The sequence below is a fragment of the Psittacula echo genome, assembly GCF_963264785.1.
Source record: "Psittacula echo genome assembly, chromosome: 2".
NCBI classification, from domain to species: domain Eukaryota; kingdom Metazoa; phylum Chordata; class Aves; order Psittaciformes; family Psittacidae; genus Psittacula; species Psittacula echo.
Window position 1 is genome coordinate 63262082 of NC_137737.1, and position 24606 is coordinate 63286687.

Here is a 24606-nt window from a genome sequence, read left to right on the forward strand (position 1 = left end):
TTGAGGTAAAGAAAAGCATTGGCCTGAAATAGCCTTTCAAATACAACAGTCATTTACTTGCTGTGTCAGCAATATGTCTGAAAGAAAAGGCATGCTCCATAACCCACATTTCAAAGGTCACAGCGCTACTTCTACAGGCTTCTGAAAAAATTGCAGTTTGAGCCAGCATCATGAGTGTTTTGAAGATCTGGTCTGTTTTGCTGGTTATACTATGCCATTTCTGTCAAAGAGGTCTCCCGAGTGGAATTTCAACACACGTTGAAATAGGTAAGAGATTCAGAATGGATTTCCATGTATTTTTTTTTTGTTTGTTTGTTTCTTGGGGAGAGAAGTAAATCCTGATTTGACTGGAAAGCACATGGAGGAAATAATGTTAAAGTAATGAGCATTCTACATAAGTTTTGTATCAAAAAGTGAATTATACATAGAATAGATGAATAGTTTTGTTTTGAAGTTCAAAACTTTGCTGGTTTTATAAGCAAACTTGAATCGATGTGGTTGCGTACTTTTCCGTCTTCTAAAACATAGGCATTATGTAACTGGAATGTTTGTGAGTCTCAGGCAGACAGGGTTTGGTTTGGATAAAGAAGAGGAACAGTTTATGCAGTTCATGGGATTGTTATATTTAAACTAGAGGACAACACAGACAATTTGTTGCAGCTCTGTTTTCAAATCACCATGTACTAATTTTGCCATGCCTGCATAAAATAGATCAAATGCTGTAATGTGTTTGTATCTGTGGTTAACATCATAAAAACTGCTCTGTATCTCTTCCTGGTAGGTTGCTATCTGTAGCCTGAACAGCCTAGATTTTTGGAGAATGAAGGAGAGAACTGAGGAAACATCAAAGAGGGGGGCATATTCCTGTTACGAATTTCTTGTTTGCATATGTTATTTTTAATACCTGGTGTCTGCTGTAGTTCTTGCAAGAACACTCCTGAGTAGTGTGAGGTTATTCTGAAGTGTTTACTCATAATAAATTGACTGTTTTAATTGTTTGCTCTTCTGTTTCTGATTCTAAATCCATTGCTCAACGAACAGAGAGTAAGATGTATGACAGATGGTAAAACGTATGGTGTTGTCTCTATTCAGGTAATCTTCTCAGACTTTAAATACTAAATACATGCAACTTTGAACAAATTAAAGGCTGGGATTATTCATGGCATTCATTTGAGACTTGGTCAGTACCCTTGGTCAGTATCTTGTAATCATTTGCTTTTCTAGACTGTCAAGAAACCCATAGGAACTGGTAGGAGAAATCACGGTGCCTGAGGTTAGGCAAGCAGAAGCATCTTTGCAATGTTTGGGCTGTAATTACTGAGTTCGGGGTTCTGAAAACTTGGAATAACAGATTTGGCAGAATAGAGTGTATCTGCAAGAAATCTACAAAGAGAAACAAAAGCTTATGGCTCTGTTCCAAAGCAGTAAATGTTTTTCTACTCAAGGAAGCATATTGCAGGAAACCTGCATTTATATGATTTAAAGATCTTGGTGTCTGAGGAGTAGTGTGTGCGCTGAACTATTGGTCATAGTTTACAACAGATTTTGTTCATTTGTCAGAAAATAACATTAAAATGGGATCAGCTCTGGTGCTGCTGAAGTCAGTGCATTAATTAATGTGCAAATAAAAGTCCATGATGGTAAGATACTGACAGTTACTGCCAAATCCAAACAGTGAGTATTCCAAGAAAGAAAAACCACAACAAACTGTAGAAAGGAACTCCTCCGACTCTAAACGAAATCTATCGGGGACAGGCTTCTGAAAGTACTTTCAAAAACGGTTAAAAACTCTGCCTGATCAAAATGTGGATCATGTTCAGTGTGCTCAGCAGAGCTGTGCCATGTCCTACTTGGCCACGGCCTTGTGGCTGGGGGCAGGTCTGAGTGGGGAGGCTCTTCCTCCCCAAGGGCTCCTGTCATACCTGCTCCGTGGAACTGTGGGGATCCATCATAATATTCAATGTAAACATGAACTTGTAGGATGTGGGCCCACGTGAGTAATGAGAGAAGTCAGGGGGGAGGACAGGGGAATGTGAGACACAAAAAGCAAGCTGCCAAACTGAGACTTCTCCCAGACTGGAAATAGAGATGTGTGTTGAAATGGCTGAGCATAAAAATGATGACTTTTTTATTTTAAGTTATTCCTGTTTTGGTGCAGAATTGGTCCTTAAGGTGCCTTAACATATTTGAGTAAGGATGGTTTACATTGTTGGGTAAAATTCAAAGTGAAAGAACATTCAAACCCACACAGTTTTGTATAGATCTTATTCCAGAATGAGAGTGGGTTTGGGGATTTTTTTTTGTGATTTATTTGGTAAGGATCAAATTAAATACAGCATATTCTGGCTTATCTTGAACAGTCTTAGTTTGTAAATAGCTTCAAGTGAGAAGTAAAACTTTATGTGGGAAGGCAAGATGATAACCCATCCAGTTTCAACTGAATAATTTTAGTGGCAATGTTGGGTATTTTTAGAAGAGTGTTAATAGATCATCTCTGGGATCTAACATTGTTAGATGAAATTCATGTCAGTTTGCTTCATTCTCTTGTTATACTTAATAAATATTTTGTCAGTAAGAATGTCTGGATATTCAGTGAATAAATAGTACTATTTACCTTGTTGACTTTAGGTTTTTGTTGGTTTTCATACATGTTAAAAATTAGTCAAACTGTTAAAACATCTGCATTGATTCCTGAGGTACGGTTTTCTATGTTAAGGGCAACAATGAAACTTAAATACAATTCACAAGTCCTTTATAGCTAGGACTTTGTGATTCATACTCTATACGTGTGATCATGTCAGTTCACTGTGGTAGCTCAGTTCTGGATATGGGGAGTTTCTTTTCCCTGCAACATGTCCTAGTGTGAGGCATCCCTGCCCATGGCAGGGGGTTGGAAGTAGCCATTCTATGATTCTATGATTTCAGCTTTGTTGGTCAGCTTGGTGGCTGGAGATTAGAGAGACTGATGAGACCTCAGAGCCTAGATGTGCCACAGAAACAGCATTTCCTTATTAGCTCAGTAGATGAGAAAAGACATCCTCTCGCAAGTACAGAGTTTTTTGAGAAATCATGTTTCATGCAGCTTGTGACTTGGCTTAGGTATAACAATGCAGTTATTCTGGTTTCGATAATGCTTCTAACAAAACGCAGGCCTGGCCACAGTACCTGTAAATCAATACTTCAATATGTTGTTTTTCAGCACATAGAGCTCTGGAATTTTTCATTAAGCACGAAAGGAATGTTAATTATAGACAGGTAGGAAGCATATTATCGCTTAATTATGTATACCTTTGTTGTGAATGTTTTTTGGTCTGTCTTCTTGCCTTTCATTTCTTTATCTTTTATTCTCAGTAATATGTGTGTAAATGTTGTGCCTGGGCTGTAATTTACCTTTTTTGTTGAAAATTACGTGACTCCTATTACAAATATGTAACAATTATAACGATGCTTTCTTGCATGTTTTCCTGTCTTCTGAAGTCAAACCCTCCATTGGTAGTTGTATTAGAAGAATTGCTAGAGAACTTTTGGAAAGGCGATTTAATAAATATAAAGTCAGGAAAATGACAGCAAGGTTTGAATGTTATCCACCACATATATAATTCACTGATTTCTGATTGTGCGAATAGCTTTTTCTTTCATGGGCCATACCCAGCAGAGGACTACAAGCATGTGGGCAGTTTTCATAAACACATATACAAAACGCAGATGTGTTTTATGTTTAAAACATTTTTAATATATCTTACGACAATGTAAAGGAGACCATTTTAGATAACTCAGTGTTTTATCAAAGTAGGAGATCACTCAAAGTGAGTATTCACACTGTCCACTGTAGACAGCTATGCTGTGATTCAGAGGATGGAAGTTAGCAGCCCAGGCTTTTTATCTAGTCCAGGAGGAGGAGAGCACCTTCAGAAGGTGATTTCACCAGCATCTAAGTTAGATTGTATGAATACTTTCCTAAATGGCCTTTCAAATTAGTGTATACTGATTAGCTTAGTTTCTTTTATTTGGGGGGTGGGGGGTGGGGAGAATGTTGCAAGATTATGATGACACTGAAATAACATTTACCAAGATAATAGCTGTATCTTGCAATTTTTTATCTTAGATATTGGCAGTAAACTCTGTTGTTCTCTGCAATAGCATTCTGATTCCTTTTTCCCCCCCGCTTTTCTTAGTTATTACTAAACCACCAAGATGCATTTCAGGCTGGGAGCATTTATCCTGATGCCTTTTATCCTTCAATCTGCAAAAGTGGTAAGAAAAATCCCATATTGTAACAACTGTATTTTTATGTGAAAATCTTACTGAATTTAGTAGGGTTAAAAATAGTTGTGTTGTAAGAAATTAAGTAAGGCCAAAAAAACCTTCCTGCAAAAACATCCAGCACTTGTGTTAGTATTTTGAGCCTTTTTGTAGAACTTCATAAGAAAGTAATACATTTGAAAATGTTTTTAGAAAGTAACTTTTGAGTAAATGTGACTAATGGGTAGGAGATTTTAATAGAAGGATGCTGTTTGACTGAATTAGGTCAGGTTAGTGAGTACTGTCTTGGGGAGAAACTGAGAGGATAAAATTATCTTTTTTCTAAGTCTAGCAGAAAGCTTAGAGCTGATTTCTGTATTAGGAAGTATTTGTTTCTATCAAATCAGTCACGAAGATGATAGAAGGATATAAAAAAAAGCCCCAAAATGAAATAGTGTAGGGCTTGCTGGTCAGGGAATGTTAGTAACATCCCAGTTTAAAGCTTTGCTTTTCCAGACTGCTGTCTTCTGCCTTTTACTGGTTCCTGCTTGCAATTAATATCAGTCTTAATTTTGCTGCTTCTAGATCTAAAGAGCACACTAGAAATTTAGCCCTCTGTAGCAGTGGCTGTAAAAAGTATGTCTTGACTTGCCAGTGGTCCCCTCATTTTTCAGCTTTTGTAGGTCACCTCTTGATCATAATCAGCTTCTCCAGCAGCTCTGGAGCTATAAAACAGCTAGCTAGGTCTTGCTCCAGAATATTTGCTACTGAAGTGGTAAATCAGGATAATGAGCAATTAGCAAATGGGACAAAGACAGCCTGTTCTCCAGCAACAAGCTGTTAGGATATTTAGGCAGATACCAGAGACAAGGCAATGGTACATAGTTTTTATGAGGATACTGGAAGTCTAAAGTACAGGAGGTGGTTTATTTTAATGGTTCATGCAAATTCAGATCTATTAAATTCAAAGTGTTCTTAGGATCTTTGGTTTGCCTCATCTTTTATATGTTTTACTGCTGAGTGCCAGTGCCTCCACTTATCTCGGTATTGTTTTTTATTTCCTCAAACTATGAAATCACGTGTTTTTCCAAATAAAGTTTCCCCATCTTTTCTCATTGCCTGCTTTTCTTGGAGTCTCAAATCCCATAGTGGCAGCTAGACTTCTGGTTATTTTTTGGTCCTAGGTTGTTGATGCTGACTGTTGTTTATGCCAACTATAGGCTGCTTGATTTATGTCCTGATAGGCAAGTTTGCCCATCCGGGTTGCTGGACGGGGGATCCTCTCTGTTACTATGTCATGGTGCTTAGTTCACATCCAGATTGCCCCTCTGCTCTGGCATTTAATGCTGATTTTGTCTCCCGTCACTCATCAGGTCACTGTTCCTGATCTTCTGCCTGGCTCTGCTAACGTCACAAAGTTCTGACTCACTTGCCTTGTTTTCAGGATAGATGTTCTCCAGGGATTTCTTTAATTCCTACCTTAACTTGGTTACTTTTATCTACCTCATCTTTCCCTTGTAACAGTTGGCTTCTGCCTTATACCAGGCTAGAGATCAGAGCAGCTTCCAGACCACATTCCTTCACCTAAGCTGGCATATGTCTTGCCTTGTTTTACACTTGCACCACTTAATCAGCAGTCTCCTTAGTCAGTGTGGAAGAAATAGGTACCTCTGCAAATCTGAGCTGCCTCTAGATCAAGAACAAAGCCATCTAGACTAGCTTTCCAGGCATGAAATAAGCTTAGATGTAGAAGTCTGCTCTATCAACATTGAATTTTTGTCTAGCAGATCCCATCCTTATGTTACCTAGTTCAGCTGCACTGTAAAATGTCAAGAAGCCGGGAGGTAACCAAATCAACCACAAGATCTTCTCTCTCAGTTTCTGCTTTTAATATACCTGAATATTCTGCAGTTTCACAGTTCTGTGTGAGCAAACAGACACTTGTCCTCATAGTGTATTGATGATCCAAACAATCAACCTCCTGCCTACCATCTTCCCCCTTAGAGAGTTTGATAGTGTGCTCTTGTCACGTCAGCACCACTTTGCCGCTTATGTAGGTACTTTAAATGCACTTTGTAAGTAATTAGCTTTTATGTAGGTACACAGAAATTTTTAGGCAATGTCACTGTTTGATCCTACATAATCTGCTCTGCAGAAATCGAAGTGAGAGTAATAATTGATGCTTCAGAGGAAAACCTGGTTTTTCCTGCTTTCCTTTGCGCTCTTTCTGCTCCTGCGTCGACTGTATCTTGTCAAGTTTGCCTTTCTGTTAAAAATGATGATGATGATATAGCCCTCTTCGGCCCTGTGGAAACTGATACCTGTCCCAAAGCTTCAGTTGTCTGCACTGAGTATTTTGAGTTGTCTGCACTGATCATCAGCTTTTCTACCAAGCAATTTGGTGCATTCATTTAGTCAGCGGCTTCTCTGTTAGCTCTCCTTATCCTCTTCACTTGGAAGGCAGTTTTTCATTGTACTGCTCCTGTTCACAGGCACAGGAAAGGGAGCAGGCAAAAAATTGTCAGATCCTTCAAACCCATAGAAGGTAAATCTAGTATCTGTTTTGACAGTATAAATCATATAAAAATACATCTCATTTGGCTTTTCTCATATAAGTGGATTTCAAAAGGTGTCATCTCTACATATGAAATAGAGCAAAAGTCTATCACTTGGTTTGGGTTTTTTTAGTCCTCGTTTTGTTTTGCTCTCGTCCTCCTCTCCTCCTTTTCTTCCCTCCCAAAGAGTAAATGAAATACTGATACAATTTTATTGCAATAGGAATATTCCATGATGTGTCTGAAGACACTCACTGGACGCCATTTCTCAATGCAAGTATTCAGTACATCAGAAGGAATTATCCTCAGCCTTGGGAAGTGGTAAGAAAATTTCATTAACTTTTGACATTGCGTTCTACTGTTTTCTTCACCTTCACTTGTTGTTGCAATTTTATCTTTTGGAAAGTGTAGGAAAAATACATAGTTTTAAATTAAAGTGTCTGCTGATAATAGGAAAATTTGAAATCCTGTTTTCATCTTTACCAGACATAAACATTATGGTTTCCATATGAAGTCTGTCAGTTACCTCTAGTGTGGTCTGGTGCTTGTGATACATTTCACAGGTCCAAATTTTGTCCAAATATGATTGGTAGTTTTGCATTGTTGTCAGATCTGGTTGAATGATTGCCACTTGAAAACCAGGTGTCTTGTAGAATTCTCACTTGAGAAATCTTCAACTTAGTCCTGATTTGCTGTGTTTATGGTATATGAGCTACATACGATGAGAACAGATGAGCTTTAAGGTCTCTTCCAACCCAAACTATTCTATGATTCTATGATTCAATCAGATACTTTTACAGTGAACAGGTCTTGCACAGGAATGCCTTTCTGTCCCCTGTGTGCCTGCACAACACTCATGATTACAGAGGGGTTTACTCCTTTGAAGTGAAACTGTTTGTCCCCAGTCCAGAGAAACACCTTAGTACACATCTAACCTGTGGTCCACAAATTTTCCCCAACATCAACCATGTAATTCTGTGGCCTTGGACTGTCTAAAATGCTTAAAGTTTCTCAGGTCACAAAAAGTGACTCCAGCATCAAGGAATGAGTGGACAACATTTTGTCATGCTGAGAGTTCTTGGATTATAAGAATTTCGCACCTATATCCTTTTATAATGCACTTATAATGCACCTCTTCTTGAAGACAGGACTAAAATTGCTGACATTACTACAAGTGGATTGTTGTTGTGTAGGCTACAGAGAAGCTGGTGGCTTTCTTGTTTGGAATTGCCTCACATATGGTGGCAGATGTTAGCTGGCATAGCCTGGGCATCGACCAAGGATTTCTAAAGGCCATGGGAGAAGTAAGCCTGTGTTATTTTATTTATTGATATAACTGAATTTATTGGAGTTGATAGCTTAGCTTTGGACTCTGGTGGGGAGGGAAAAGAAAAGCTTGGAGCCCTGTTTCAGGAAGATTTTCAAAGAGATGTAATGTCACAAACTCCATCAAAACAAAGTTGGTCAGGTTTGGGATCTGTAAACCTCAGGGCTGCTAGAACAGTTTGTTTCAGCTCCTATGTTTGTGTGGAAGGATGTGTAAAAGAAACAGGCAGTTCTCTTTTTTTTCTCCTCCTACAGATTGATTTTCATGGCTCGTACTCAGAAGCTCACAATGTTGGTGATTTTGGTAATGTTTCTGTTTGCTGATTGTATTGTCTTCTATTGGAATAACTAGGCCTCTTCAAAGCCACAGTGTGTGACTGTGGCTCTTACGCTGTCTTGATGCAGGAGCCAAGAATGAGTCAAATGGACACTGGGTTCTCACTCTCCCTCATAGCCTGCAAAGCCCTGCTCTAACTGTCCTCATGCTGTATGTTTCAGGAGATGTAATAGGGCATATGGAGACTTGCATTAAAGCCAAAACGCAGGCTAAAGGATGCTAAAGTTTAAATGGAGTCACTACTGTGATTCCAAATTTTACATTATTCTTATCCTCTGGCAGTATAATATATACAGCATGCGTTCAGGTAAACCATTTATGTATTTTAAATGTTTAGCTGAAGGATCTGTCATATATGCATAGATAGCATAGCCATATGTAGCTTCGTTGCCTCTGTTATCCATGGTAGATACTTCATGAGTTTGGTTTGTTGGTCTTTGTGGGTTTTTTTCATTCTTCCATCCACAGGAGGAGATGTACTGAGTCAGTTTGAGCTGGACTTCAGTTACCTGGCTTTGAATTGGTAAGATAGTGAGGTTACCTTCTTTAATAATTATTTCTGCTTACTCTGCACACTCACTGCGCATTTTAGCAAAATGCTGTCCTTTATCTTTCTTTCAAAAAACCCCCTTGCGGCTATTGGAATTTTTCTGATTTTGGTTGCTTCTTATATGCATATTTACTGTTCCCCGACATGAAAAACTGCAAGGACAGAAGAAAAAAGATTTACTTGGAGGAACACTGCAAGAAAGATTAAATTATTTATCTCTGAAGGAAATCATAAGTAATTATATGTAAAATAATAAGTGAAAAATGTTTGCTGGAATGTCCTAGTAATTAGTTAAATAGGTCTCACATTTCCATTTAAATTTTTGGAAGTTGAGGATGCTTATGGTTATAGATGCTGTGGAATTCAGACAGGTTTTAAAAGTGTAAAAAGAAGCAGCAGGTTTAGATGTACACATTTTTTTCTCAGTCTTTAACTGAAATAAAAACACATGCCTTTTTTTCTGCTGATAAAATAGGTCATTTGAGTGATTTTGCTTAAGTAGGATATATTTCATCTAGGTGCAGAAGGAACAGCTGGGGGAAATGTCTGTTTGGCTAGGAGTAAGTTTGGTACAGCAGAAGGTTGGAGGATATCCTCCAAGATTATGTGATCAGGGAACTAGTGTGGGAAGTATGGAAACTTTACAAACAGTAGTTGCAGGGAAACAGTTCTACAGGTTTCTGATTTTGAACTAAACAAGAGGAGAGTGTTGTGCAGAGAATAACTGCACCCATAGTCCTGCTCTTTCTGGCATTTGTAAGGGTTCATGACCTTCTGTAGTCTTTTGAAATTTAGAATAATTTAATACAGGCTGTTGTTATTACACAAACTGTAATCTTTTATCAGGTGATGCGCAAAATCTCCTGTTATAATACCTTCATCTTGGTTTTAGGTATGTACCTGTCAAAGACCTGGCAGCTATCTATAAGGAATTTTATGGAAGAGAGATTATAACTGAAAGCACAATTATTGACTGTACTTACCTACTGTTTCTTGAACTGTAAGTTGAATAGCTTTGTCTGGGTTTTCATCAGTGAAACATACATAGGAAAATTATGCTAATCCCATTTGAAATGCCTTGTGCAATATAAAGGCCAGCAATATAAACTCCCTGCTAGACCCTCAAATCACAAAACGCTTGAATTTTTGTAATAGCTAGAATATAATTTTGGGCTGCGTAGTGACTGTTAAATTCATCATTACACCACAGATTCAGCATCTTAGTTCTTCAACGCATTTATGCAATTAACATACTTACACCTATCTATTTGAGAACAGCTGTGTCTTCAAGTACCGCTGCCTTGTGCCATATTGCAATGTAATATGCATGTACTGAAGGAGTAATGTACATACCTAAATAAATGGTACACTTTATGTGGATCCTTTCAAGTCAAAGAGGAAGACAAAAGAGCCTTTTGATATCTGGCAATGTCTACTTTTGAATATCCTATCCAGCTTAGCTGTATCCTTTATTTCAGTTAATTACCAAGTCATGCAGCATTTATAAACACTCTGAATCCCTTCAAATCAAGGGGAGCAATAAAGTTAATATCATTACTCCTCACGTTACAGCTTCTAAAAACATGCTAACAACCAACAAGGAAATGTAATGACTTGTATAGTATTTACCATGCAGAAGCCTTAAAAAGAACTGTTGAAATAATTAAATATTAAATGAAGCCTTTTTTTTTTCTGACGATTATATTTTTAATTTTTTTTAGGCATGGAGAAAGGCTTGTTGTTGGGAAGGTTGGTTTTCCATTTTCTTTATAAAAACAAAGATATATCAAGAAGATCATGTAATCCGTTTTACTAAGAGCGTTGCTTGCTTCTTAGCTTTTTCCAACATATGCTCGTAAATCTCCATTTCTGGTGGAGAAGTTCCATGAGTATTTCCTTGGAGGAGTTGATGACATGGCGTTCTGGACAAACAGTATTTTTGAGCTGACGAGCCATATGCTAGAGAACGGAACCAGGTAAAGCATGTTTCCTGCAGTATGAAACACAGTTGCCAGGTTCTGACACCCATTTAGTCCTTCTTCTGAAGGCAGGCTCTTTCGTAGAAATGGTGCTGAGCTTTTTAAATCCTTCCTTGGACTAAGGGATTTCTGTGGCTGTCTTTTACCCTTGTGCACAGGATTACACAGGCCTTGAGTTTGCATTTGTTACATGTTCACACTTCTTTCTCCAGGGAAGGCTCTGGTATGCCCAGCTGATACTCGACAGGGAAAAATTGGAGCATTTTTTGAGACATACATAAAGGCTTGCTTAAACTTTGCATAGCCCATGCCCTGAGGTTCTGCCTGGCAGTCTGAGCTGGGGCTGTGGCTGCACCTTCTGGCTGCTGTCATCAGCCAGTAAAGATGTCTTCAGACACTTAAGGATGATGAGATTAGAAAGAGTAAGAGTACAGGTTCTAGTGTTGGAAGCTCAGGCTTGTACTCAGAATATCATATTTTTGTAGAAGTTCTAACCTTGTACTGCTGTGTTACAAGTGTAACCTTACTGTAAATAACTTTATGAGACCAACAGTGGCAATTAATCCATGCATTTATATGGGAAATATCACTGCATCTATTCTGGGAAATGACGCTTGAAATGCAGCATGGCATAATCTGTTGTGTTCTTTGTTCTAGAATGGCACTTTCATTAAAAGTGCCTTAATATAATTAGCATAACATATTAAAGTAAGTTTCCTTTAAGAATTATATAAAGACGTGAGATTCATACAGAACTTTATCAAGGTCATTAAAATACATATCAAAGGGTTTTCTAAAGATTATAATGTCTGATTTTGAATAAGCAGGGTTTCTTGAGAAAACTAATGACTTTTAACAGAGGAATCAGTAAGGATAAAGTTGTATTTTTAGTTTTTCACTTCCATTGCGGTCAAAGCTTTACAATGCATTCTGCATATTTCTTTAGTGGCTGCTTCCTGCCTGAGAACCCCCTGTTTATAAACTGCACAAGTGAGCACAAGGACAACTACATGTAAGTATTGTTCTGAAGGTTCAAAGATTTACTGATGAAAGGAGAGTCTTCTGCTATTGACAGCATACTATTGAAAATTAGAGATCTTTTATCTTTTTGTGTGTGAATTTGAGATTCTCCTAACATGAATAAGAAAGCTTCTTATAGGGAAACTGTGCAGAATCTAGGAAAGACTTTCACCTTTCAGCCCAAGCACAAGAATACTTACCTAGCACTTGACATACTAGGTCTTCACGCTTTATTTTGTTGTCACTCCTTGTTCTGCTAATCGTGAACCTACTGATTCATATTTACCCTTACCATAGCTAAATTCTCTCCTGATTTATGTTCAGAAATAATGGAACTCAGGTGTTTGTAGCTGAGGATACAAGTGTATGTATTCCTCTAGCAGACATCTCAAAAGAAACCAGCTTAACTGGTATGTCTTGAGAATTCCTTTTATACATGGGAGTAAAGAACACCTGATTGCATGCAATATGTTTGCTTCTCCTAGCTTTCCCATAAAATACTCAAGTCGTTAATTCAGTTATATTAATTGTTATATTACTGCCTTCCTTATTTTAGCAGAAACAAACAATCAAAACATGAACAACAGAAGAATAGAACTTCCTTGCTTACAGGAACACATGAAAAGAATATAAATTATACAGAGAGAGGAGTTCACTTCAACATACAACCTTGGGTAAAAGTAAGTGAGAAGGGACAGACATGAGAGGTAAAATTCAGCTCTTTGCAGAATTGTTTTAATTTCTGTCTGAAATGCTGTGTAATGGAGCAAGGTTTCTGGATGTCAACAGTAGCCTCTGGCTTCATTTCATGGAGACTCCAGCACCATATATTTATATGTACATTGTAAATATTCAATTTTTACACTTGTGCTCTAATCTCACTATACAATGAGCAATCTTTCAGTGCCAAAAATGACAAAATATATCCTCAGTATTTACATTTTAAAGGATCATACAATCACTTTTTGGGGTTGAGAAGTCCCAGAAAAGCACAGCAGTGAATAATTAGCAGTGATCCGTTTAGAACATATAGACTTTTCTGTTTCTAAAATGTTTACGACTTGAATCAGATTCCGCTTAGATCGATGTGGTAATTTCTACCGTTGGTGACTTGTTTTTTGAGGGGCTCCATAATGTTCATAGAATCATAGAATAGTTAGGGTTGGAAAGGACCTTAAGATCATCTAGTTCCAACCCCCCTGCCATGGGCAGGGACACCCCACACTAAACCATGCCACCCAAGGCCTCATCCAACCTGGCCTTGAACACCCCCAAGGACGGAGCACTCACAAACTCCCTGGGCAACCCATTCCAGTGCCTCATCACCCTCTCAGTAAAGAATTTCTTCTTTATATCCAATCTAGACTTCCCCTGTTTAAGTTTGTACCCATTACCCCTTGTCCTGTCACTACAGTCCCTGATGAAGAGTCTCTCCCCAGCATCCCTATAACCCCCCTTCAGATACTGGAAGGCTGCTGTGAGGTCTCCACGCAGCCTTCTCTTCTCCAGGCTGAACAGCCCTAACGTTCTCAGCCTATCTTCATACGGGAGGTGCTCCAGTCCCCTGATCATCCTCGTGGCCCTCCTCTGGACTTGTTCCAACAGTTCCATGTCCTTTTTATGTTGAGGACACCAGAACTGCACACAATACTCCAAGTGAGGTCTCACGAGAGCAGAGTAGAGGGGCAGGATCACCTCCTTCGAGCTGGTGGTCACACTCCTCTTGATGCAGCCCAGGATACAGTTGGCTTTCTGGGCTGCGAGCGCACACTGAAGCTGGCTCATGTTCATTTTCTCATCGACTGACACCCCCAAGTCCTTCTCTGCAGGGCTGCTCTGAATCTCTTCTCTGCCCAACCTTTAGCCGTGCCTGGGATTGCTCCGACCCAGGTGTAGGACCTTGCACTTGTCATGGTTAAACTTCATAAGGTTGGCATCAGCCCACCTCACAAGCGTGTCGAGGTCCCTCTGGATGGCATCCCTTCCCTCCGGCGTATCAACTGAACCACACAGCTTGGTGTCATTGGCAAACTTGCTGAGGGAGCACTCAATCCCACTGTCCATGTCACCGACAAAGATGTTGAACAAGACCAGTCCCAACACCGGTCCCTGAGGGACACCACTCGTTACCGGTCTCCAGCCGGACATTGAGCCATTGACCACAACTCTTTGCTTTGCAGCCATCCAGCCAGTTCTTTATCCACCGAGTGGTCCACCCATCAAATTGATGTCTCTCCAATTTAGAGACAAGGATGTCATGTGGGACAGTGTTGAATGCTTTGCACAAGTCCAGGTAGATGACATCAACTGCTCTGCCCCTGTCCATCAGTTTCGTAGCCCCATCATAGAAGGCCACCAAATTGGTCAGGCAGGATTTCCCCTTAGTGAAGCCATGCTGGCTGTCACCAACCACCTCCTTGTTTTTCATGTGCCTCAGCATGCCTTCCAGGAGAATCTGCTCCAAGATTTTGCCAGGCACAGAGGTGAGACTGACTGGTCTGTAATTCCCTGGGTCATCCATTTTCCCCTTGTTGAAAATGGGGGTTATATTTCCCTTTTTCCAGTCATCGGGAACTTCACCTGACTGCCATGATTTTTCAAATATGATGGCCAGTGGCTTAGCAACTTCATTCGCCGGCTCCTTCAGGACCCACAGATGGATTTCGTCAGGTCCCATGGACTTGTGTACATTTAGGTTTTTAAGATGGTCTCGAACCAGATCCTCTCCTACAGTGGCCCTAGGGTCTTCATTCTTACAGTACCTGCGTCCAACTTCCAAGGCTTGGGTGGTGCGGTCAGAGCCTTTGCCAGTGAAGACCGAGGCAAAGAAGTCAAAGAAGTCATGTTGTAGAGTTTCAGCCTGTGCTTTAACCATTCTTGTGTCTTTTTATTGTTTTTATTTCAGAATTCCCTCCACTTGCTAAACCGTGCTTTTAGAACCAATGTCTGGAGAGCTACACATCAGAAATCTTCTAACCACATCTACAAGCCAGCAGCTTCATATTTTCTGACCTCACCCTATGCTAGGCTTGGATGGTTGGTAATTTTTTTCCTCCCACTTCCCTCTTAATTTCTGAAAATTTTGAGTATCCTAGAAAATATTAATGGTTATTTTTTGGATACTCTTTAAAGGTGATTGTCCAAGTCAATTAGTATTCAAATCTGGCTGAATGGCTTACATCATCTGGCCAGAACAAGTTAACCCATAAAACCTTTCTTTCAGATGTTAGCATAAATTTCTTTGTGTTGGTATTGAATGAACCTGTATCAAGAGGAAAATTCCCATTCAGATGTGAATCCAAGTCAGATAACCTTTTTCTTTGGAAGGGTTGTCTTTTCATGGTTTTTTACAGTCCCTCCTTAGTGAAGGAGCTCAATGCTCTGTGTGTGATCAAGCTCAGAATGGAAGGAACCAAATTTGGAACCAAGCCTGGCTCTACTTCTGAACAATATAGGGACATTGTTACCCCTTTTTGGTTGTGGGTTGATGTTTGTGCAGAGTTAACTGTCTGCTCTGAATTGATCACTGATGGTGCCTAGCGAGTGTTTTTGGAAACACAGGACTAGTAGGGAGTTCAAAGGTACATTCAGGACACAGAGGGGTTCTGGCTTGATCTGCAGAAGGGAAGAATAATAAAATAAATTTGCATTGCTGCTCATCTTGCTTTATTTCTTCTGACTCAGAAGTTGAATATTTAATTCTTGAGCTTACTTCACATCAGCCAAATTAACAGTAGTTATTTTCTCTCCACATTCCCTCTCTAAACTCCAACATGTTATTGAAACCTGTGATCCCTTTGCTTTTCAACTCTTAATTCCATCAATTAAATCAGAAGTTAAGTTAAAAAGATATTTAATTTCATCTTTTCTATTCTGCGTCTTATGCAAGCAGCCCTTTTTCATGCTCCTTACTCTGATTGCTCTCAGGTGCCTTGTGTCAGTAAGTAGAAAGCAGTTCCTGCAGATCTTAAAGGCATTAATTTCATATATGTAGTATAAAAAATACAAAAACCAACTCTTGGTTTACCCAATAGAAGTAGAAGTTTTTATTTTCTGTGAATGTTGTGGTAGCCTGGAAACTAATGCTATGCTTTTGTTGGCTCTCTTGCTGTACAGGGCAATGATTTCGGCTGACCTGAACCAGGATGGATATGAAGATCTGGTGGTTGGAGCCCCAGGGTACAGCACATTGGGCCATTTTCAGATAGGACGGGTATATGTGGTTTATGGCAACCAGTCAGGTTTGCCACCAGAGGAGATGGATCTAGATGAGAAAGCTGACCAAATACTACAGGGTCATCAGGTGAGGGGTCAGATCATATTTGCCACTTAAATATTTTTGCCTGAAAATGTGATAAATTTTGACTGAGCAGCAGTATCATTGATACACATGAGGGTTATTCCTGAAATACCCCTCCTGGTAAAAAGTTGATGTATGCTTTTCAAGAAAAATACCTAAATCACAGGAACAGTTAAAGCAATGGTGATCTGTAGGATCACTTTTATTACTGTTCCAGGTAAGTGGGTATTAGAACATAATTTGCTCTTGAATAAAACTGAGATAATGTAAGTCACAATGTAGGTAATTTGGGTCCCTGCATTTAAGAAAATACTGTGATTGTCCCTTCTTTCCTTTCTTTTTAAATCTTAAATCATTAATTCAGTGTAAATGTCCATTCATTTGAAGTATTTTTTCATTATTTGATAACTTCTCACAAAATCATTGTCTTTACTAAGAGTAACTGGTTCGTAACCAAGAAGCAGGATCAAGTTATCTTTCTGAATAATGAAAGTCATCCTCTGTAGAAAATATCTTTATTTAGAAAGAAAAGAAAAGAGAGAGATGAGATACATTTCACAGAATCACAGAATCCCAAGGGTTGGAAGGGACCTCAAAAGATCATCTAGTCCAACCCCCCTGCAAGAGCCTTTTAATCTGTTTTGCATAAACTGTGGAGTAACAGCTGCTGTCTTCTTACAGAGTGTTTTAGCAGCTCTCAGCTATAATGCTGTCTACAGCAAAGATCATAAGCTTAACATCAATGGTATGCTAGGCTCAGAAGAGGAAATACCAAAGCAGCACCATACTGTGTTCAGTTATCTTATATTTTAACATCTCCACATCCTCAAACAGAACTGTTGACTCTGAGTTAGTATGTTAGTATGACAGTTACTACTTGAAAGAACAGTGATGCTAAGAAAATACTAGGTATTGGGATAGATGTTTGTCATCTCTGTTTCCTGTTCTCTGTGCTGTGATTGTAAATGTGCATTAAGTTTTTATGGTTTTGTCTTGAAAACGTCTGTTATTTGCATGAGAGCAATCCCTCTTCTTTCAGCCTTCAGGAAGATTTGGTTCTGCCTTGGCAGTCCTGGACTTCAATGAGGATGGAGTATCAGATCTGGCAATTGGAGCACCTTCTGTGGGATCTCAGTTTCTTACTTACAAAGTAAGCCACACACATGGGTGGTTTGGAGTTTTTTTCTCTCCAAACAGAAAAATTGGATTGATACATATTTTTTTGAACAGTAAAATGAGAAAGGGAATTTCTGCTCTTCCTCAGGATGACATTGTAACTTAAACACAAAGGTTTATAACCTTTATGGGTACTTTGACTAGACCAGTGACCACTATCTGTACTTCTCTTTCAGTGGCCTTCTTGCACATTAGAAATCCAAATCAGATTGCAACTTAGCACCACTGATGTGCTGGAAATGTAAGGAGCCATTCATGAAATACAAGTGTACCCTTTTTATTTAGGAACAGAGAGTCTAGAATGGACCTCATGGGTTATTGAGCCTTGTCAACTGCTGTCACAGGCCAACAGATGATATCTAAAATGTGATATGAACACAGGCACACTAGCTAAAATAATCAAGTTACAGAGGCTTAATGACCTGCAGCTTACCAGATAAGCCCATGTAATTGTCCCTGACTATTTTCAGCCCGTGCAAACTGAGAGGCAAAATGTTATGGTTTAAACCATATTCATTAACATGAAAACTTTTCAGAATTTCAGAAACTAACTTAGCTGCTTTAGTAAGGACATAAATGCTTTTATGTAGACCTATTAGCTTGGAAAATTGTGTGCATCTGTTGTACCTTGCACTGTGTGTCATTGCAGTAAATAATATATAGCAAAATTTAAGCCACACATCATAGACATGAGTGTGTGTATAATGACTATAAATACACAGCATACCATCCTTGCTCCTTACCCACAGTATGAGGAAAATGTACTTCTCTAGTCTGTTGTCTGGTTATAGCAGTACCCATTACAGCATCGGTGTTCTGAGTTTTGGAGTGGAAAACATAGTATAATGAGAAGGCTCCAACAGGAAAATGCAGTTGTGTAAATAACCCTTGCAGAACTGTTTCACTCCTTGCGCTTTGTCTTGGATTTCATACTTCGTGCTGACAAGCAGATGCATTCATGCTGTATTTTCTTTTCCTGTTGTTAGGGTGCTGTGTATGTCTATTTTGGCACTGAGGGAAGAGGACTGGCATCTCAACCAAACGTTACCATAACTTGTCAGGTATATTGATTAGGCTAACACAGGGCTACACAAGCAAGAGGTGAGATAAAGGGGAAAGGGGCTCATGGGCTTAAAAAAGGGAATTTAGACAGATGGGAATCGTGCAAGCAGGTACTTGCTTAGGTTGGTTGTATGTGGGAAAGACATCTGTACTGCAGTGAAGGGAAGGCAGCATCATGAACAAAAAAATGCATAGCCCTCCAAAAAAAAGCCCCAAAGAGAACAAAACTGAAGTCAGGGAGTGGGAGGATAATTTGATCAGAAGCAGACAAAAATAGGTCTTTAGAAGTAAATTGCTTATTTTGCAATGGAATTGGTGGTTTCAGTTCTATTTCAGGCTTAAACTAGCTGTTTATTGCAGTATTCCTACTGTAATCTTGGTTGGTCCCTCCTGGCAGCTGATGTTGACGGGGATGGAAATGCTGATCTGGTTGTGGGCTCTCCATACGCACCTGGTGGTGGGCAGCAGAGAGGATTTGTGGTTGCATTTTACTCTTATTTCAACAGGAGTGACCAAGGTAATATTTATTGAGTAAATTAACCCTCCCATATTTTATGTGACTCTTCATTTGTTCCTAATTAATCAGAGGATAATTCAGGTTCAGAGGGATCACATAAGGTGTCTAGTCCAGTCTTCTATTCACTAAGAGGACATCTGTGAAGTCAGACCAGATTGCTCAGAGCTTTATCCAGTTGGATCTTAAAAACCTCCTGTGGCTGAGGTTGCACAGCCACTCTGGGTAGCTGTTCTGCTTCTTGGCTGTCCTCATAGGGAAAAAAAATGTCTTGTTACAGCCAGTGTGAACCCCTCTTGTTTCAGCTTATGCTCATTGTCTATTGTCCTCCCACCATGAAATGAGAGGCACAGAAGGCACCGAGTACCCCAGTACACTGGGAAGAACCTGGCTATATCTACTTGTTAACCTCCTCATAGGTACTGGCAGGCTGCTCTTAGGTCCTCTCAAAACCTTCTTTTCTCCAAGCTGTCCTGGTCCCTCAGTCTCTGCTCACAGCTCAAATGCTCCAGCCCCCAGCCACCTTGGGAGCTCTCCAGTTTGTCAACATCTTTACTGTTTTGGGGTATCCAAGACTGAACATTATGTATTATACAGAGGAGTAGTGGGGGTGCAATTACTTCTCTCAGTCTCTTTGCCATGAACTCGCTTATATAGTCTGGGATGCTGTTGGGCTCTTGGCTGTCTCTGCTGTCAGAGCCTCACAGTTGTCTGCTCACCCCAGGGCTTTTTCCACATGGCTGCTTCCCAGCTAGTCTGTCCCCAGCCTATCCCTAACAAGGAGTCCCTAGTTTAGGGCAGGCTCAGCTTTCGTGTACTTTGTGTAGTCTATTGCAAGGATTTAGAAGCAGGCTAATAAGCTGAATAAAGGCTTTCACCAGCTGGTACAGTTGCAGACTGAGCAAGCAAAGTTAGCAATAATTGTTACCATATCATGCACAGTGTAACTTTGCTTATAGAAACTTGTTATAGGATGGGTCAGTGGAGTATTGCTAACAGATTTTTCTATGCCAGGATACACCAAGTTGTAATTCGTATTTTTCTGGTCTGTCAGGACTTCTGTCAGCACAGGATGCCAACTGGATGGTGAAGGGGGAAGAAAACTATGCTTGGTTTGGATTTTCACTTGACAGCTGCCAGCTGGAGAATATAACACTGCTGCTGATTGGTAGCCCTACATGGAAGAGTTGTGCTAGGTGTGTTGTGTATGACACCTTGCTCTCTCCTCCATTCTCCCCTACTTCTACAGTATTTAAGATTTGTAATAGATTAGACTTCCAGCTTTTCAGGAAGTTTCTTCTTTGTTCTGCTTTAATGTTTTTATTAAAATTCATATTTTTATGCCTTCACCCTCCTGAAAAGAAAGGTGTCTTTAGACCCTTTATAGGTCTTTGTTATTTAGAAAAGTTTAAGAATTTCTAGGGTTTTCCTGGGGAGGAGGAGAGGGAACACAAAAATGCTGACAGATAAGCATGCCTAAAATAAGCCTATAGATAGCACCTAGTTTGAGATAGCATTTTTAAAAGCAAACCAGACACAAAATGTATAAAAAAAGAAATATGTAGACTAAGTCTGTGCTCTAAATGTTGTGTGACTAGTTAGAACAAGTATGGGAATTACTAAAATGGATTTCTAGCATTTGGCAGCCACTATTATGCCAAGCTAAAAGAGAAAGATATTTTCAGAAGCAATCCTAGCTGAATGTAAAAAAATATGTTGTCACATACAAATATATTTTGCATTGTAATTCAAGCTGCAATCCCTTCTCATCGGATGTCAGACAGAGTGTTGGGAAGGTGTATGGGTATAACCCACCAAGCACAAAGCTCTGGTTTGCAGTAACGGGAGACAAGGTAGGGCTCCTTCTGTACTGTGGGACCTTATGAATATTTGAAGTAAAGTGTTATTTTGAAGAAATGACATATGTGTGTTAAAAATCTGACAGGCAATGGGCAGAATGGGTTTGTCTCTGGCCAGTGGTGTGATGTCTGTGGCTGGGATCACAAGGACAGTTTTGGTGGTGGGTGCACCTACTGCAGGTATGTCCTGAAAATTGGAAACCATTTCTGCTTTGGGATGTTTGTTTCTGTATGACCAGAAAACAGGTAAAAAGTTAACTCCATAAAAGTTTAAATTGCTTAATAACTTAAAAAAAGAACAACAAAAAAATTCTGTACTCATGGGAGTGTTACATGTAAAGTCCTCTCTACTATGCATCAACTTCAGTGTTGGTTTTTTTCCCCTTCCTTAGAGTTAGCTCTTCAAATTAGTTTAGCAGCATTACCACCCTGCATCATTTATGTAGAAGTGATTTGCTAGTAGACTACATGTTTCTTGGAATACAAACAACACACTATTTTTGTACTTACTCTGGCAGTAGGCAGTAAGGAATTAGGAAAGTCAAAACGTAAAATTGTCTTTAACTTGAATGCATTTTTTTCCCTGGTACTATTGTTAAGAGATTGTTTCTATGCTAATTAGTGTTAATGCCATATAATGTTTAATCTTATTTTATAGATATAAATGTTATGTATGCCATGTGGCACACATGGGCCATATGCATGTTATGTAATGCCAGTATTACCTGTAATTATATAACAAATTATATACATGTAATATAGGTCATATTACGTGCTATGTAATGCCAGTATTACCTGTTGACAGTGTAATGCATGTATTAAACCTAACTTCCTCTGTCTGATGCTCAACTTCTGTTACTTCTTTTTCCCAGATAGCCTGTCTAGGATTTCCTTTATATCCTCAGTGCTGCCCCAAGCTGGACTGGCTCTGGTATATGATCTGACAGACAGCACCAAGCCTTCTTTGCTCAGCACATTCAGTGGGGACAGGAGATTTTCTCACTTTGGAGGAGATATACACTTAAGTGACCTGGATAATGATGGACTTGGTAAAGCTTGGTGAATCTAGATCAGAAGTGAAATGTTTTACTTTTGGCAATAGTAAGACTGGTCACCTACATATTCATACAAGTGCTGAACACAGTCTGCTTCCTCAATTGACTTGTATCAGTATTCCATTGTGCCTTGTGGGAAGACATCTTTAAAATCCCAAGCAACTCAGTCAGAAATTGAAACATTTTAACTGTCATCATTAATAGGAGTTGTGGTATCTAGAGATACGTAAATGCCAACTCTTATGTTTCGGTTTAGCATTATTGCACTTCTGAAGTGTTATGTTATCCTTGTAATATCTGCAGATGAAATGATTGTGACATCCCCACTGCGAACTAACGCTATCACCACGATACTGTTTGATGGGGCAGCAGGCCGTGTTTACATTTACAACGGAAAGCAGGCATCCTCAGGGAATGTGACACACCACTGCAAGTCACTGGTATCTCCCTGTCCAGAGGACTGGGTAAGAAAACATAAAAGAGAAATCAGGGCATAAGGTCATAATGACAGCTGATTCATTACATCCAGCACAAGTATCTAGTGCATTCTGACTTGGTTTCAGAAAACAGAACATTTATTTATGTTCTTATGAATCTGTGTGATTCAGCTCCTCCTATTTGTTCTTGAATTACTTTGTTGTTTAGGAGCCAAGGTTATTGCACTGGTCTATGCTCCTAGTCTGGTTCTTTCCACTGACTTCTTATTTTCTCTTTTCTTTTTCTTTTTCAGGCACAGTATGTCCTGATATCTCCTGAGGTAAGTAACCAGAAAATACACTACTGAGAGAAACAATAAAGTCCCATTACAACAAACAAACAACAGCATTGTAACAAATAATGTTATTTTACAGGAGCTATCAAGATTTGGAAGTTCTGTTATCACTGTGAAATCTGAAAGAAAGGTGAGAAAAACTACTGGTTTTGGTTGCTCCATACCATCTTTCTACCTTACTTGCATATGCTAGCCAACACCTCACATACACATCTTACCCCTTTGCAGAAGTCTTACAGGCTTTACGTAGTTAAGTTTTAATGACTCTCTGCACTCATAATTAAAACCATTTTATAGGTGGATGCACTGTGGAGTTGTCACAATTCTGGCTCCTGATACATGAATTGAAAGAGATCCCTTTAAAATGGCCTGAAATCTGAATTACTTAGGAGTTTGTTGAAAGTTTGCATGGTAAATCAAGTGTAGGTGCCAACTCTCTTTACTGTTCATGCCAACGTGCATGCAAAGTGGATGCTCAGCTCTGGAGTAAAGCAGGCACTGATCCACATAATATTTACAGGCTTGCTGTTCTCGCTATCACTTGCAGTGAACACTATTCCTGTGTCAAGTATTTCCAAGCACAGGCCCAATTCTTACCCAGATGATTTTGGACACGTTCTGTGTACCTCTTTCTCTTTCCCTCAGATGACCATTATTTTTACCAAAAATCAGTCCCTGTTTGCATGATGCGCTGAGGAATGTTTTTTTTTCAGCTTGAAGGTTACTTAGTGCTTGTTCAGCTGAGTGGAGTCCAATATTCTCTGACATAACCTCTCAGTGTGAGAAGTGAGATTCTCTGTGATTACTGAGAAAGTCTCAGGACCAGGCTACAGAGGTGTGTGATGGGCCTTCAACAACTGGTGTCTGACTTCTTGCTGTTACAACATGCAATGGAGAAACCACCTATAAATGTAAATGCTTCTAAACTAGGTTAGGATGCATAATCCAACACCTGAAACACAGGCATCACTGATGGCTTTTGTGTGAGCTCAAGTGAGGCCATTTTCCAAGCAATTGTGTTCTTTTGCTATGGCACCAATCCAGTCCACACTCAAGCTTCGTCTCTATTGATCCTAATCCTGAGCAACAGTTTATATTGGGAAGAGATGTATTTGACTGGTTCTAGCTTCTTCCAGTTACCCAAATGAAATAATCTGTTTGCCAGATCATTTTATTAACCACTATTCTGATGAGGTGGGTTATGCTTGCATTTCTTCTCATCACATTTCTATATGATACTAAGGATATGGAAGAAATCTGGTTTCCATAAGGCAACCATGTACCTGCAGTTGCATTTTGCTAACTCTTGTTCCGTATCTCTTCAGAAAGAAGTAGTGGTGGCAGCAGAGAGAAGTTCAGCGAAAGCACGCCTTGGTGGAAGGCTTTTTATCTACTTGCTCTGAAAGTCCATGGTAGCCTTTAAGACCAACGCACAGCTCGTCTTCTAGTGAAGCATCTCTGTAGTATCTGCAATACTTTCCTTAACCAACACAAACCAAACATCTCAGAGAGCCAGATAGGGTCCTAGGTAGTTCTAAGGGAGAGAGGGAGGGATGGACACTGGTTTTAAGTGAAGGGGAACATGAATATTCATGGGGGTTTGAATTACAAACCAAAGCTTTATCAGTCATGTAAAAGCACAAATTAATTCCGTTGTGAGCAGTAGCATCACTTAACCTAGAACAAGGAAGCTGAACCAAAAACCTTCTAAAGGCTAAAATGAGCAAGCAGCTAGATTTTTTTATAGTAATATTTAGCTGTATAAGGAATATTCAGTGGTCACATTCTTTACTGGTCAGATTTGAGTGTTTTCTTGAGAAAACCAGGAAAGAATAGCACATCGTTTTCAATTCCTTGTG

At 39.4% G+C, this 24606-nt stretch overlaps 1 protein-coding gene across 1 annotated transcript; it reads left to right on the forward strand.

Annotated features, from left to right (window-relative positions):
• Positions 1-89: 89 nt before the first annotated feature.
• GPLD1 (glycosylphosphatidylinositol specific phospholipase D1) lies at positions 90-24150 on the forward strand (the record flags this gene model as incomplete). The annotated part of the gene is made up of 25 exons (XM_080610327.1): positions 90-267; positions 3200-3255; positions 4176-4254; positions 7021-7118; positions 7991-8101; positions 8379-8427; positions 8929-8983; positions 9903-10010; positions 10732-10759; positions 10847-10986; positions 11936-12001; positions 12566-12689; positions 14915-15045; positions 16126-16312; positions 17349-17459; positions 18472-18546; positions 18908-19064; positions 20116-20257; positions 20815-20914; positions 21007-21100; positions 21793-21969; positions 22279-22439; positions 22706-22732; positions 22827-22877; positions 24073-24150. Exons 1-25 carry the CDS (start codon positions 171-173, stop codon positions 24148-24150), a joined length of 2502 nt encoding a protein of 833 aa, XP_080466453.1. The 5' UTR covers positions 90-170.
• Positions 24151-24606: the final 456 nt, after the last annotated feature.